The sequence below is a fragment of the Andrena cerasifolii genome, chromosome 15, assembly GCF_050908995.1.
Source record: "Andrena cerasifolii isolate SP2316 chromosome 15, iyAndCera1_principal, whole genome shotgun sequence".
In the NCBI taxonomy this organism is placed as follows: Eukaryota; Metazoa; Arthropoda; class Insecta; order Hymenoptera; family Andrenidae; genus Andrena; species Andrena cerasifolii.
In genome coordinates, this window is record NC_135132.1 from 3153356 (window position 1) to 3170685 (window position 17330).

Consider the following 17330-nt stretch of genomic DNA (forward strand, 5'->3'; position numbering starts at 1 on the left):
CGCGTTTTTCTCAAAACGATGTTTTTCGAATTGGTACACTGTTGATTGGTAGTAAACCGGCAGGGAAAGTGCTACGACCAATCGCAAAAGTGCTACAACCAATCGCGTGTGTCAGATCCATGGGAACTGCGCAGATCGGCCGCAAATCGGTAGGGGCGTTGGTACACTATTATATGGAACGCAGTGTATATATCTTCAGTAGATATCCCCTTCTCGTTGTTACTAAAACTAAGTCGGTTTTAAAATTAGACTTTTGCGACTTGAAAAAAGCGAATTTTTTGCAGAAATCGATATGTTTTAGACGCTGCTATTTTTTTTTACTTTTCATTATTTCTCATTCAATCTAGTTCAAACGATAGCCACACTCATACAGATTACACAATTTTTTAAATTTCCTATTTCAGAGATTTTATGGTAACCACGCGCATGTGATTTTTGTAAGGCGCTCTATTTGAAGCACTACAACTATAATTTTTGCATACAAATTTTTTCGTCATATTCTCTAAAGATTGACAAATAAACCCACATAGCAGGAAGTAAATATACTTAATGGTTTTGTTTTAAAAAATTCCCAAAGTTCACAGAATTTTTCGTCCGTCAAGGTGGGGAGACCCCTTAAGTAGGAGCACAGTCATGCGGGGAATCACACTCGATTTGCGATACTTATGGGAGGTTTCATTTAGGAGTCCAGTTAAATACTCCCATTAATCTTGCAGACCAACAACACCTGCCGATACGTTGGCACATAGTGTTTAAAAAATAAAACTAACCCTAATTCAGAAAGGAAGTCAAAACAAATAGATGGTTGCCTATAAGTACCTATAAGCCTATTGTGTTACTGCTGTGTTCTGCATACACCACTGCAAGACTTCCTGCATATTACGAAGCAGCCTATGTAAATGTGCGTGAAAATAAGCTTGATTAAAATATTACAACGAAAATAAAGGCTCGAGAGAAACAATGACGAACTTGTCGTTGATCCGTTATGGTAGGTATACAGCGTTGTCGACGATAAACTCTGGAATTTATGGAGCCTCCACTAACCATGCCTCCCGTTACCATGCATGACCGCCACTTAATGCCTATTATGCGCGCGCATTACATGCAAATACAATAAGACGCACAGAGGGGCGAACCTGCGTAAGCCGTCACCCGTGAATAGAATATACTGAATATAGGTATATGTGAGTAGGCAATAGCAGGGGAGGAGGGTAGTAAAGTAGGTTCTTCGAAAAACAAATCGGTATGATGTATTTTGTTCCGGAAACTCAAAATAGGAAGAAACAAAATCGTGGTGAAATAAAAAGGAAGAGCAAACTTATTTATTGGTAGATGGATATAAGTACCTATTAATTATAAGCAGGTGTAGGTATTGATATATTAAACACGTTTGAACGAAGAAATCAATGAAATCGCATGATGCATATGGCATATATATTTTATTTTCAATGTACTATATGCACGAAAATGTGGCAGGCTACAGCCTGAAGAATTACCTGTATTGACTTCAGTGCAGTTAACTTCAAGTTTAACCATTTTTTGCGAACAAAAATCTGTCTGTTTTCGACCCACAGGTTCTGTTCAAACTTTTATCTTCTTGTCGAATAAAATACATAGAGCATTCCAGCAGTGACGGATTTAACGGGTGGCCAATGCGCAATTGCCACCAGGGTCCCATCTTCCAAAAAAAATTGTGATTTTATCCAACCACTATATTTTTTTTTTGTTTTCCATTATTTTCATTCCCCACGAGTGTACATTTATTTGTAACTCTGTTATGTATACAGGGTGTCCCAGAGCGGTTGCCACCTGGGCCTTTTTCCTTAAATCCGCCACTGCATTCCAGGAACTATATACTTTTAAAAGAAATTTTATGTAGTACCACGTTCTAGACCCACCATGGGATCGTGACTGTTAGTGCTCGCTAGCCCCCCCAGAGGTCTAATCTTCTAAACTCTTTCTCGCAAGTGTCAGATCCCAGTCTCGTTCGTATATATACAAGTTCCAAGTGTACTTCTCTTGGGTTCCATGCGTTTGTGACAGAGTCCGTCGGCTGTAGCCCTACTGATGAAGTCTGGTTTGAGTGAGGGTCTCCAAGACGAATAACGACACACGCGCCGCCGCACTCTCCTCTCTTTCTTTTCCTCCTCGATCCTTAAAACGCCAATCCACCTGCCCTGCATAGCATTCCCTCTATTGTGGCCGTAGTTAGCGAATCAAGCCAGCAACGAAAGAGAAATGACCTGAATCGTTACCCACCACCCGCCTTTAAGCGACCCCCAGTAACGTTAGTAATACACAGTCACTGAAGTCAATAGAAGAATAGTAGTAGTAGTCAATGAGGGCCACGAGGCGACGTGCCAGGGACCGTGAACTAATTCTGCTGCAGCTGAAAAGAATAATAGAGAACCTTGCGTCCCAGGAAAAAATGTCTGTAGCTTTAGATGTCAGCGAGCTTCACAGATAAGTGCTCTCTTTGCTACACCAACGAAGAAAAGTTTTTAGAGGCTATTGCTGGTAGATATATTATACTTAACAATTTGCAAGAGCTGGGATCCAAAGCAAAGTCTCCACCAGCAGCATCAAAAGAGTTACACGGAGGGTCGAAAGCTTCAATGGAACCTGAAGGTAACAAGAAAGTAATAGATACGCCACCAATCAAGACAAAAAGGCGAGCATCAGTAGTGTCACCTTCGGAAGACACTGTTGCAGAGGAAAAAGAAATTATGAAGACTGAAATAACCATTACCTAATGTTAAAGAGAACCTCTAGTGGAACCAGGCTTGATCAAAAATTAATACAGCAATCTTCATAACTTCTTTTTCCTCTGCAACAGTGTCTTCCGAAGGTAACTTGTGTATTTCACTAACGTTACTTGTAACGGTCTTGGGACTATCAGTCAGACTTCATCCCGTAAGCTTAGAGCCGACGGAACCCTGCCCTAGACGCGTGGGAGCAGAGAGGAATAAACGTGGAACTTGGAGGTATATATACACACGAAACTGGGACCCGACACTTGCGGGAAAGAGTTTAGAAGATTAGACCTCTGGTGGCGCTTACGAACACTAACAGTCGTGATCCTATGGTGGGGCTGGGATGACAGTAAACAAAATTTGGAGCTTGAAATGTTCTCTAAAAACCTAGATAGATAACGGATGATTTATCACTCTACTAGACTACTTAGTCAGTCGATGTTTCATGTCAACTCCAATTCAATATGCCCCTGAAGGACTCTCCTTCGACTAGGAATCGCGCTATTATAGGGAACAAATCTATTGGCGTCTCCTGGATCAACAATCCCCTGCTCCCTACTACCACTTACTATGTAGCATGCAACCGGTCTTTCATCGCCGTCTCTTATTCAAAACATGTAGTTACATGATGCTTGGACTGCTATAAACGAATGGTGGCAGCGAGGAAAATGAGTGGTATCGCGTTTGAAGACACCAATATGTCTGCTCCCCAGGAAAGGCATCACTCCTCCTACCACGATGTACCAGCTTGTTCCAAAACTCAAGAAACACAATGTGCCCACAGGTGCGCACAAAGAGACAGAATGTGTAGCAACAGAATAGCTAAATGTCCGGTATTGAAATCCAAGATCAATTAAATGTGAACCGACTATAGTCAGAATAGGGTGAAATTAAATAACAGGTGATGGCAATACTATCCACGCAGCAACTGCACCTCTGTCCATGGAATCACCGAGTTTTAAGCGATGCGTGGAGAGCCCTCTGCTCGACCGTGGTTTAATAAATTGATCGGCAGCACTGCCCGCGAGGTTCTTCACCTGACATGTTACCTTCGACGTCCAGCCAACTCGACGAATTCAATAACTCCAATGTCTTGCGCTCTCGAGCAACGACCTTACCCCGCCCCTCTCGCGTTTAACTCGTCCCCCCTTCCATCCAGAGACGCGAGGGCGGAGCCTAACCATCCAAGCAGCCCGATTGGTCGGTGGGCGTGGCGGCCACGCCAGCCAGCATGGCTCGAACGGCGCGAGGCGACATAGCACGGCTCGCGGACACGGTGTCGCGCTCCAGTGAGCCGGATCGTCGATCCGTGTACGGTATTAGCCGCGCGCGAACCTGCGAATCGGCCACGACTTCGCGGGACCAGCCCCTGGAAGCTGAACGGGCCCAACGAGCCAAGGGGACGATCGTTTTTCAGTATTGATTCCGTGCACCCGCGCGCGCCTGCACCCCCATCAACGAAATCGATCGACTGCCTCCTATTTGCACGATCGACAGGTTTCAGTTCACTGCAGCTGCGTTCGCCAGCTTCGATCATTCGTCGCTTCGCGTTTTTTTTTGCCATCGCGGCAGGGAAATGTGGAGCAAGTTGGAGCAAAAGTTTTTTTTAATGGGTGCTTGATGCTGCATGAGCTACTACATAAGAACGGTTATGAGAGATGTGCTTTGACCTGGTTTTTGGATAGATTGAAATGCGAGAAATTGCTGGACTCCGGGTTCTAGGTTACTTACATGCAATTGGGTGCGAATAAGCCGGTTGGAAAAAAAGTTGTTGTGTAATTTGAACTTACTTTTCCATACGAATGCTTCCATCTACAGTTGCACGATATGTATCTACCTGCTGTTAAATTCCTGTCAATTCTTCGACAGGTGCATGCGTACCGAGCGAACTTTCAACATCCTTTTCATCTAAAACGGAGCCTCTCATGAACCATGAATTTCGACTCCACGTAGATAAGTCTTTGTTGTTTCAAAAAATGTTACTGTTACATAGATATGGAAAGACAAGAATCTATATGTATTTGCAAAGTTTGCAAAAAACAATAATTATTAATTTTTATCATCCAGGAGATCGTGCAATGCGTATTGATCGTTTACTGACTGTTTAGACGTAGTAATCTTGAATTTTATAGCCAAAACAGTAATCTATAATTTTTGCACCCACAGACTGGCATGTGTGTCCTTCTCGAACCACTCCGATATTATATATTGGATGATTAATGGTATAGATATAGATGCATTGATTTGTCGCGCTTTACGTGATCAATATCCACACAAAATTACCTTTTTTTTTTTAAAAAAAAGCATTAGCTTTACAAAGCTAATGATATACAAAAATTGCTCCAATTATAACGACTATTTGTACAAACAATCGGATTTAAATTGAATACAAGATTCATCATTGGAAGAAATAAAGAAGATAATAATATTAAGCAGATATATTTTTATAGAAATAAATATTTGAATATTAATAAATATTTTATTCAAAATACTTGGCACTGCGAAACCACAAAAATGTTAATTGACTTGGTATAAATAATAAAATAAGCCAAGACACCACTGAGACAAGAAATAAAGAAAAATATTAATGCAATTTATATATATTTATTCAGTTTAGCAACACCAATTCGGAGCACAAACAAAAAAAAACAACGAACAGACCTGATACACAGTAACATAATGATTATTTAAAAATGACTAACTTATTAATTCTTAAATTATCTACATTACCGACGTGACCTACGTTAACTACGTTACCTACCTTACTTGCAGTACCTACATTACCTACATTCTCTACATTACCTACATTATCTACATTACCTACGTTACCTACATTACCTACATTGTCTACATTATCTACATTATCTACATTACCTACATTATCCCCCTCCAAATATATTTCAATCTTTAATTTGGATTTGTTTCGTTTTCGAAGTAGAATAAGTACGCAATACAAGTTGCTTTAAACTGTCTACTGGAAAATCATTCCTTTGTACACTATTTTAAAAATATGCAGATTTAAGTCTTTCTACAGCTATATCAACGAATTCAGCATTAATTTTTACCGAAAATACTCTATCTGAAATTCTACTTGAACTTATTTTATACAGTCCTTCATATGGTTACTCTAAAGGCTCTTAACTGCATCTACTCTTACAAAACCATGTGTACTTACATTCAAACAAATATTTTTTCCCTCTAAATTCTTCCAAAAATATTTGAGGATTGATTGAGCCGTGTTCACCATTAAGAAATTCACCGAGCATCCTAAGATTGATTCTAAAAACGTCATTTCAGCAGCAATCCCTGGAATATCTTCTTTCCAATTTTTCCACAAACCAAGAAGCACCAAAGGTAAAATATCTACCCAATCGTCCTTTTCGTGGCACATAATTGCTGACTTCAAAGAACGATGCCAACGTTTCTAATTTCATTACATCCAATAAGCTTTGTAAGTGGTTTAAAAATGACTGATTCAAATTATGCTTCTATGTCCGAAGTAATAATTGCTGGTGCGCCAAACCTTGATACCTATTACCTATATACTCTCTCATATAAGAAGGAACCTGCACATAGACCTGTTCTGCGCTACTATTGGCTACACCCCAACCAACGCTCCCTCGGAGCCAATGAGCTCATTCTACAAGTGTGAAACGGGTTCCTTCTAATATGACAAGTATACGTTTTAAAGAATGCTGAACCTATTGGCATTTTCTTATTTCTGCTATGCCATCTGGTGGCGAAAATTAAAGCAGTCTAATCGGGTTAGTTGTCACCTGTTATTGGCAGTATTGGGAATTTCGACTGTTTGATGATCGATTTTGTAAAATTTGACAGACTATTTAATGACAAAAACATCATTGCAATATTTCAATACTTGTGTGACACCAGTTCTGTAACGCGATTGACCCGATTACAGAGCTTACTGTAGTAGATGGCGCTCTCACAATATTTCCCAATTAAATTTCTCGAAATATCCGATAAAGATAATGCTTCACTCATATCACGAGCATCAAACGCATCGAAAACCGTTCCGTTTCCAACAGCACATGAATCGCCTTAACGAAACGGAACGGTATGGGCGGTATTCTCAGTCGCTACTTATTCTTAAACAAATGCTTAAGCATCCTTTACTAGCTACTAGATTAGTAGAGGATGCCGCATGCTTAAGCATTTGCTTAAGAATAAGTAGCGACTGAGAATACTGTCCTATGAATATGAATACGCGTAGTGTATTGGCTGTGATCTCTGCGCTCAATGCAGGAAACGGAAGTAATAGAACAAACCCAGAGGGCGGTATTCTCAGTCGTTGCTTATTCTTAAGATCGTCTTAAACATACAGCATCCTCTACTAGTCTACGAGGTTAGTAGAGGATCCCGTATGCTTAGGACGATCTTAAAAATAAGCAACGACTAAGAATGCCGCTCAGAATGCTTCAGCACTCCACGGGCACGGACCTTGCTTTTTATCAAAAATCCCCACGAGATCGCGCAACAATCGCAACACCGGACAACTAGGTGAAGTAAAATCCCTAGACAAACGAACCGATATGGTGATTTTCAGGTCTTCCTGTTGAATCCTGTATGTTTTTACTGTATGTAAATACTAACATACACATATTACCTAGTATTCAGTAAAGGTAAAGACTTTTGTTTACCAATTACTCCGGCAACAGAAGAAACTATGAGTGATGATGATCGAGACATCGACATTGAGAGCGATGTAAGTTGTTTACAGTGCCCCTTCAATTAGTGTTATTAAAAAAGACGTTTTTCAGGAAGGTGACGACTCTGACTCAAGGCAAAGACATTCAAATAATACCCAATATTATTCTCAAGTAAGTTCACTTTGCGCTTCTGTGTTTATTGTTTTACTATTACGTATTTTCTATGCCCTTCTTTGTTGACTGATTGGCGATATAATAACGGCTTATTAGTAAAATATGAAGTTTAAGTATTTTTGAGGTTAGCTTGACGTTTTCCAGTTAACCAATCATAACAATAGAAAGTAGAATATTTCGCTTTCAAATACTATGAGTCATAGAGTTGTAGCACAGACAGATTTTCTTATTCAAATTCGTTGATTGGTTTCCTCCATATTTTTGGATAACCATCTGATCCCTTAACATTAGATTTGTTTTCATCGCAAAATACAACATTTTACTGAATGTCATTTGACTTCGGTAGCCATATATTTTGATAAATTCTAGTCATTTTTTAACTTAACCATGTCCTTATGCGAGTTCCACTTAGCTTTCACTGGAGACAATTTTTCGGGAAAAATATTCAAATTTTGGATTTTAAAAGTATCAGTCCCAGGATTCCCTGATACATGTAATAACTTTCTTGTTTCATGTCACATCCATTTTCTGTAATTCATCTGCGCTGATAACATTTTAATACGTATCTTACTATACTCGAGCTTCTTTCTTATCATTTTTCAATTTTTCTTGTATCAGTTGCAGTTGTTCCAAGAGGCATTTACAATATTTCTAACATTCATAATTATTTTTCTACCTCTGTTGACTTTTAACACAATTTTTCGCAATAACTTTATATTGTTTACTGCTCAACAACCTCTTAAACACGAGAAAAAAGCATTTTCAGCTTTTAAATTTATCTGCTACTATATAGCAACAATTTTCTATGATGAAAGATGAAAAAAATTGTTTATATTTATTTTTTATATAAAACTTTATTATGTTATATTATTCTCTTAATATAGTGTATAAACTATATATTCTACAATAAATAGTTTCAGAGTATTTTCATTAACCTTTCCTTCCAAATTTCTCTATCAAGTACTCTGTCTGTGTAGATAATTCTTAGCTCGCAGTAGTTTGTCATTTAACACTTTAAATGGTGCAAGGTTTGGCAAGAATCTGTTGTAAATAGATCAAGCTTTTCCCACTAGTCGCAAAAATGTTGTCCCGCTCATCTTCAAAATTTAAACTTTTATGTTCTCTCATAGCTCGTCATCAGATTATTATTACTAGATGGGCGAATTTAGAACTAAAGTAAACTCGGGCTAATATTGCTATAAGAGTTTCTTGTTTAAAGTTTTTCATATTGCTTCTGCCCAGCATGGATTTAGCCTGAAAAATTTAAAAACTAAAGGTTACGTGTGTCTTTTCAGGCAGAAAAACGTGCACACCATAATGCATTGGAACGCAAGCGCAGGGATCACATTAAGGATAGCTTCTCCAGTCTCAGAGATTCTGTGCCAGCATTGCAAGGAGAGAAAGTCGCAAGTAGGGCACAGATACTTAAAAAAGCTGCTGAGTACATACAATTTATGCGCCGCAAGAATTCTTCACATCAACAGGACATTGACGACCTGAGACGTCAAAACAGCCTTTTGGAATCACAAAGTAAATATTGATTTCATATATGTTTGATCAATTTAGATCAATTCAATTTAGATTCAATATTTTCATGAAATTAAATTCTACTCAGACTTCATAGATTTTTAAGGGATTATACCTAGTCAGGCGGCCGAAAAGAGGCGAATATTTGTGAATTTTTTTTGGAGAAGCGGAAGCATGTATTTTTACCAAACTTTTTGCGCTTAAAACAGCAACATTTAAAAAACATTTGTTAATTTTTTCGTAGAAAAATATTACGCTTATAATAATTTAGATTGTCTAAAACAAAAAATAGAAAACATTTCGTTAGTATATTAATGTATCTTCCGATTAACGGAGGGAATTTCCGAAATATTAATTTCAAAGAAACTGGCGAGTATTTGAAGTTGAAATCATGATTTTTTCGCGGGATTTTTGCACGAAAAAATCAGTATTTCAACTTTAAATAGCTACCATTTTTTTTCTTTATTGGTTTATTGTCGCATCAACCGCTATGAGTTATTAGCGACATATAAATACATAGACATACATTTACTATTACACTACAATAGCAATTACCATTGTAAACACAGTTATAGTTGAAATATTAGCTACCATTTTGTTTCAAAATAATATTTTGGAAATTTCCTCTGTTAATCAGAGGCTACTGTTACTGCGCGGAAAGAAGACTCCTCGCGGGCGGTCACGGGAGATGCAGTCCGCCGCTGTGACGATTGGCTTTTGTCACCGATTTGTGCACACTCATAAATACAGGGCACACGTATTTCTGTTATTGGCGGAATCGGCCACATCTACTTACTACAATGTAACAGACGGAAGTTCAGGCGGAGCTAGCGGCAGACTGCACCCACCCACCAGGAGTCTTCTTTCCGCGCACTAATAGTACATTAATATACTAACGAAATCTTTTTTGTTTTTGATTTTAGTTAATCTAGTTCGGAATGGCAGTGCTCACCACAAAACCAAATTTTTATAAATGCTTGTTGGATGTTGGGTGTTACTTTATTGTAAACAATATAAATATTTTTCTACGAAAAAATTACCAAATGTTCTTTAAATGTTGCTCTTTTAAGCGCAAAAAGTTGTGTAAAAAAATATGCTTCCGCTTCATAAAAGAAAATTCACAAATATTCGCCTCTTTTCGGCCGCCTGACTAGGTAGAACCCCTTAAGAGATAGTCAAAGTGCGACGAACTTTCAAAGAGTTTTTCATTGAAATTATTAGTAACGTACAAGTATCGAGATATGGATTCGCAAAGTGTGTAGAATTTGTCGTCCGAACCCTTTTCGTAAATTATAATTCAAGAACAAAAGTTTGTATAACATTGAAATGTATTATTTGTAGTTCGAGCACTTGAGAAAGCGAAAATAACTGGCAATTTTGCAGCAGAAACTTGTGAAGTGACAAAGTCAGAAGGTGTACCAATGTCAGGGTACAATGATACAGAGTCCGAATCTTCGGACAGTGAAGCGAGCAGGACTGTGCGTCAATCAAAAAAGCTAAAAGTCGGAGGCCTCCATCATTGACCAGTGGTTTGATTCAATCTTCGTATTTGTAAAAAACTTACTTTCCGTTCAGAATCGAACTCTATATAAATATTTATTTCCAAACGAAAAGACATTTGTTCGCTGAGAAACAAAAGGAAGAGAAATCATTCAGTGAAGTCTCGAATGTCTTAGAGTCAGTGTATAAAATCGTACAAAATATAGGTAGCATTACTGCTTAATTCAAAGATGGATATGGAGAAACACATTGTGAACACACTTTGGAAACGACCTTTTGTAAAGTTCAATTTACAAATTTGTAGAAAGTTTGGAATTATTTTGTCGATTAAATAATCATTTAATACAAGTTAATATTGTACTATAATGTTGTCAGATATTATTAATTTTAATAATGTCTGTTTTAACCCATTTTTCAATCAATATATTGATAGTATAATTAGTCTGTTAGGTTAGTGGTAACAGCAATCGTGGAACCATTTCCTTAATGCAGTTATAATTTTCTGCTAATTCATATTCTAGGTTAATTTTCGGATTTCCTTGTAGTTATCCATTTGATTGTTTACCATAATCATTGTTTAACTATAATTTTATTGAAGATTCTGGAATTATTTCATCGACGAAATGTACGCTCAATTGTAATATTTACAAAGATTATTTTGTCGTTTAAATAAGAGTTTAATTATATTAATGAAAGTTTTAATATTATTAGAAGTATGAATAAAATTCTAAAAAAGATTTATTCAGTTATTTACTTGTTTTTGACCTTACAAATGTGTCTTTACGACGGTATATTGGTCATGTTCAAATATTTGTTCTTATTAGAAAGGGTATTTTCTGTTATATGTGAATAAAAGTATCTTTTCCGATTTTAAGTAGGTCTTTCTGCATAGGGGATGGATATTATATAAAATAAATAATTTGTAGCATAGTGTTCTAACTCTTAATAAAAAATGTTGTAGTCTGTAATCTGCGAAGAAACAAACTTGAATGATTAAAAAAAATAATTGATAACCTAAGTACTGTCTACGAAATTAATGTACACCCGCTTTTCGTTTCAATGTATTTTGAAAACGTTACCATACATAACCGGTATAGAGTGGGTTACGTGAAAGAGTATACTAAATATAAGCATCTCTATTGAATTCGAAGGTACAAAAATTTTGATGGAGGTCCAATGAATGATATAAAAGTTTTTAGTTTCATTGGTAGCTGACTTATCCTGTGCGTACATCTTACCGCTTTTGAGTACCAGCCGCACGCGGCCGAAGTGTCGTTTCGTAGAGTAAAGAAAAAAGGTGGTGGGAATGGCCTGCACACATGTAGCGAGGGATTATTGTATTTAATAAGTTTAATTTTGGAAAGTGTTAATTTATACATTATGAGTAGTAGAATATTCACATGTATGACATATAAATCATAGTAAGTGAAAGTGATTTGTAAAAATGTGATTTTATCAATTTTATTAATTAAAATTTCTCCTGTACTAAATTAAGATATTATTAAATATATAATATAATATATTCAGTACAAGTAACTCGTGTGTACCCATTTTGTTTTCATTCAACAAAGTAATTAAAAAATGGAGAAATAGTTGCAAATGTTGAGTTAAAATTGAAGGAAACTACAGAGAAGTTCTGGAATATTAGTTACTTAAAATATACATATATATCACACTTTTTGAACATGTAGCGATTCGAAAAATGTAAAAAATATTCTTATATTGTCTTTACCAGTTTATGACTGTTTAGGCTAATTTTTACGTGTAAATTTACCAATTATGTAATGAATGAATCCATTATTCTTAAAAATGTAAAAGTACTTACTGTAGTTTAAAATAGCTTTTTTAATACATATTACCTCATGATGTATCATCATAAAAGACGAAAATCATGTTGGGAAATCAATATTTTAATTAAGAGCGCTGTATATTTAGTAATAAAGTATTACATAGAAAATTATTAGGAAAATGGCAACAGGTCTTGGATTAACATAGAATTATTTGAAGAGACCATAAAGAAAATGTCTTCAGAAACATTTGACTAGGTATTAAAAATAGATGCATATAAGAATAAATTACCTATAGCAATGCATAAATGACGAGAACCTAAAGAAGAAATTATTTGCCATCAATAAATTTGTTTATATGTAACAAACATTTATAATGGAATGGAGTGTTCTTCATAAGCAAAATCGAATTTAACAAATTTGATTCTGATGTGTGAAATATGATTTGTCATAAATTGAAAGAGGAAACATAAAATTAAGAATTTCAAAACAATCATAGGGCCCAGTATAGTGAAAGATAATTTAAAGTTCGAACCGATTCGAAGTTATTCAATACTGCAAAGAGTTGAATCACTTCGAATCTCATTCGAAACAAGAATTTCTTGAAAGTCTTGATATGTCTTAAATAGGAGCATGCGGACTGCGGATCGTCTCGAGGCTCGGGAATCCCAGTTTTGGGACGGATTGACTCTTTTTTATTTTGCGATCATTATTCATAAGAATATTCTTTTTGGATATGTTTTACATTCTTGTGCGCGCGGATAAGTTCACCAAGGACGAATTCCACTTACGCCCAAATCGCCCGTGAATTTCATTAGGGCAGGTTTCTTTATACGCGACTGGACGCATCGTCAAGAATTTCAAAGTCGATTTTCTCGAAAATAAAGCGCAATATCAAAAAATTGTATTGCTTCTACTGGACTTATTTACTTGTTATAAGTCTAAAAGAAAAGTAATATTTTTTCATATCGTGCTATAAGGAAACCTACCCTAATGAAATTCACGGGCGATTTGGGCGTAAGTGGAATTCGTCCTTGGTGAAGTCCGCCATTGCTCTGTTCACACTCCAGTCAGGATAGAGCTCAATGACTATCAGTGATAGGTCAGTGATCAGCTGATCGCAGAATCACGATCACGGTCGTGATTTAACTTCATTCATGACCGTGATCGTGATTTTTTCATCTTGAGTGAATTTGTTTATTGTAATCGTAATGTTTGATCTTGGTATGTTCCCTTGCGTTCCCTTCTACGTAATACTAGAACACTAAAGACGTGTGTATACGCATCCGCCATATTGGGTCCTCTGGAGAGAGAAGATTATTGAGTACCCGCCTTTTTGGGTATGGTCAGATTCACTTTATAAACAAAATATGCGTTGTTGATACTGATGCATAGTAGAACGACACATTATCACAGTATTTTATTACATTTTAGTTTATATTTGGTTTATAAAGCGAATTTGACAATACTCAAAAAGGCGGGAACTCAATAAACTTCTTTCTCCAGAGGAACCAATATGGCGGATGCGCATACTCACCTCTTTAGTGCTCTAGTAATACCATAATTCAAGGTTCCAATTTTGCCGCTTTTTATGATTTAGTAGGCAGCACACCCCGCTAGAGGGTGCTGATTTTGCCATCAGAATTATACGTCAAGTGCACACTCCTGGTGCACTGCTCACAGCAAGAGCTAAAAAAGCTAACTTCGAAGCCGTCAAAAGCACGTGGTTACTACATTGATTTCAACGGATGTGTAACGTTGCACATGTGATTCGATTGCTACATCTTTAAACATGCTTCTGCAAAGTTTACGGGCTTTCATTGAAAGAAAGGAAAAGTATGCGGAGAAACTTGCGTCCTATCGAACTGACAAGGTAAATTAAATATTGAAAATATTCAAAACATTACCTCTAAGATATAGTTTTTGTATCAAGAGTTTTGTACTACCAGTTTGTATTCGTAAAATGATAACAAATAGAAGCAACTAATGAAGAACTGTTTACACGTCACTGTGCTGAATTGTACGAAATATTTTTCGATTTATAATAATTTATTTGACATGCTAGTTTCTATTTGCCATAATAAATGTGTTTTGAACGTCACTTGAAAGAAAAAACTTAAAATCTTTTTACGATTTAATTGCTGCTTGATTTCACATTTCTTTGTTTTATGATAATGGTTTAAAACAGGTGCATATTCTCTTTTGTGATTTTTTTAACATACCGGAATTTGAAAAGATTTCGCTAAAATTTCTGGGAGTCATAAATATAATTCTGTTACAGGAACTCGAGAAGAATGATTGCCGAAAGATTTTAGATATTTTATGTGAATTCTTGATGGATCAGGAATCTACAGACGATGTCGCAGAATGTTTTCCCCAATTGTTGCCTGCACTGGTTTCCACAAGCATTTCTATGGAAAAAGTCTCTTTCAAGGATGGGGACGCGGTTCATAAATTAAATTCTGTTGTTTTGGGAAAACTGGTTTGCAAGAACCGTGATTTATTGACGTACGTATTCTTATGATTGCACAGAATATTCTTCGCTAATTTTGTATTATGCAACATAGGTTTATATCCTTCATATTTTTATCCTAATATAATCCTATTGAAATATTACTATATTTGAGCGTTGCAGAATATTCTAGGTTGAGTGTGGCAGCCTGGAAAAATTTATTTACAGATATGAAAAATCTCTCCTTGATACTCTATGCTTTGTCACAATTTTTTTTAAACACAAATGTACAATTATCAATTGTGACAATGTGTAACGAATGTACAGTATGTTTGGAAAAGATTAAACCCTCTTGTAATACACTATTCTGTGTTATTTTCTTAACTATAATGTTTTCATTACAGCTTGGATACATCAGTTCTTCTATGTTATAAGGACAATGTTAAGTCGCAGAGGGGATTAGTGACCTACGAGCCTACAGCGTATGCTATACACCGTTGGAGAGACCTCGCCAAGACTAATCGATTGATACGATTTTTAACTTTGAAATCAGATGGGATCACCTCGAAAAATGGCCTCAAAGTTCGAGATTTTGCGGTTTTGAACAAAAGAAACCGGTAGTAAAATCCCATCCGGCCTGACAGACCTCGGGTAGGCACCTGAGGAAAAACCGAGGGATGTAAGCGATATTCTAGCAGGCTGGGCGGCAAATGTGCCTCATGACCTTAATTTCAGGGCCGTGTTGGGCCTGCGTTTGCCCTATGGGCCCCTTTCCCATGATGCCCAGTACGAAATCGCCATTGGATTAGTGGCCCAAAGGGCAAACGCAGGCCCAACACGGCCTTGAAATGAAGGTCGTGGGGCACATTTGCCGCCCGACCTTCGGTCTTCCCTCAGGTGCCTACCCGAGGTCCCTCGGGCCGGATGGGATTTTACTACCGGTTTCTTTTGTTCAAAACCGCAAAATCTCAGACTTTGAGGCCATTTTTCGAGGTGATCCCATCCTGATTTCGAAGTTAAAAATCGTATCAATCGATTAGATGATTCGTAGGTCACTAATCCCCTCTGCGACTTAACATTGTCGCTTTATTTGGTACCTATTTAGAAGTTTTCCGTCCTCACCGATTTCAATGATTTTTGGATATGTTATCAGGATCAAGATTCTGAACAACTTTTTCCTATACATGTTACCGCCGCATGACCTTCGTTTTCGAGATATTTGCGAAAAACTTCTGTTAATTTATTCTGACGCAACGCATTCCACTTTCCAACTTGTCCCGGGTATTAGTATTGGTTGGGGCTAGATTAGTGCAGGGGGCGCGCGCCCGCCCGCGGGCGCGTAAAGCGTGGTAGCGAACTGATGTGAGTTTAGAGATTTGTACCAGAAACTTGCGGATGCCCGTCAACACCCCGACTCATATCGGTTCGCCATCATGCTTTACGCGCCCGCGGGCGGGCGCGCGCCCCCCGCGCTAATCTAGCCCCAAACAATACTAATACCCGTGACAAGTTGGAAAGTGGAATGCGTTACGTCGGGAAAAGTCAAAAGAAGTTTTTCGCAAATATCTCGGAAACGAAGATCAGCTTCGTCATTTGTTTTGTCTCATGCTGGCGCATACGCTGCCACGGGCGCGTATTGTAGTTTGGTATACGGCAGAATACATTGTGTAGCAGCAGCAGTTTTTCGCGAATATCTCGGAAACGAAGGTCGAGCGGCGGTAACATGTGTAGGAAAAAGTTGTTCAGAATCGTGTCCCCGACAATATATCCAAAAATCATTGAAATCGGTGAGGATGGAAAACTTCTAAATAATTACCAAAAATTGCAACTGGTCGGAATAGCGATGAAAATAGTGAAGGTAGTTTTTTCAAATTTTTTTCTGAGCCTGTAATGAACATTCAAAAAACCCGTTTGTAGATTGAAGTAAGTTGAATACATGCTGAAAATTTCATCTAAATCGGTTAACGTTGTTCTGAGCTACACACGTTTAAAGATGCAGAATAAGTTCGAAAATCGCTGATTTCAGGAATTCCGCGATTTTCGCCCTTATTCTGTGTTATTAATGTGTCTTATACATAGCAATTATTGTCTAGATTTTAGAACGTATTATAACATACAATATTTATATTTACTGGCGAATGTACTGTTAGTAAAATCACATAATTGAAACACAAATTTTTTATACATGTGGGTTGTATGTGTAGTATTTAATATACTTACACTGACAAACATCGCAAACAGTAGGGGTGTGCGAGTTCTCGATTTAGTTGAGTACCCGAACCTCCAATCGAATAGTGATCGGTCGGTCGAGCGTTTGAAAAAAATGCAAGCTACTTGAAAAAATCGACTATGAGCCCTCGTAAGATTCGAATTACTCGAATTACTTCGAGTTACTAGTGCCTTATGTATTTCTTCCTTACACTAGTATTTGATATTAAATGCATAAATATTTGAGTAACTCGAGTAATTC

At 37.2% G+C, this 17330-nt stretch overlaps 2 protein-coding genes across 3 annotated transcripts in view; both read left to right on the forward strand.

Annotated features, from left to right (window-relative positions):
- Positions 1-7278: 7278 nt before the first annotated feature.
- Positions 7279-11639, forward strand: Max (MYC associated factor X). 2 transcript variants are annotated; one of them, XM_076827571.1, is made up of 4 exons: positions 7279-7476; positions 7532-7591; positions 8890-9124; positions 10505-11639. In XM_076827571.1, the coding sequence occupies exons 1-4, from the start codon at positions 7438-7440 to the stop codon at positions 10642-10644; spliced, it is 474 nt and encodes a 157-aa protein (XP_076683686.1). In that variant the 5' UTR covers positions 7279-7437; the 3' UTR covers positions 10645-11639. The 2 variants fall into 2 exon arrangements, with proteins under 2 accessions (XP_076683686.1, XP_076683685.1); XM_076827570.1 differs by having other exon boundaries at positions 7286-7476; positions 10463-11639.
- A 2453-nt stretch (positions 11640-14092) lies between these two features.
- Positions 14093-17330, forward strand: part of LOC143377161 (midasin) — a 187914-nt gene continuing 184676 nt past the window's right edge. Inside the window, exons 1-2 of the mRNA XM_076828155.1 lie at positions 14093-14281; positions 14690-14916. Of these exons, the coding sequence (XP_076684270.1) occupies positions 14201-14281; positions 14690-14916 (308 nt within the window). The 5' untranslated portion in view covers positions 14093-14200. The remainder of the gene's footprint in view (positions 14282-14689; positions 14917-17330) is intronic.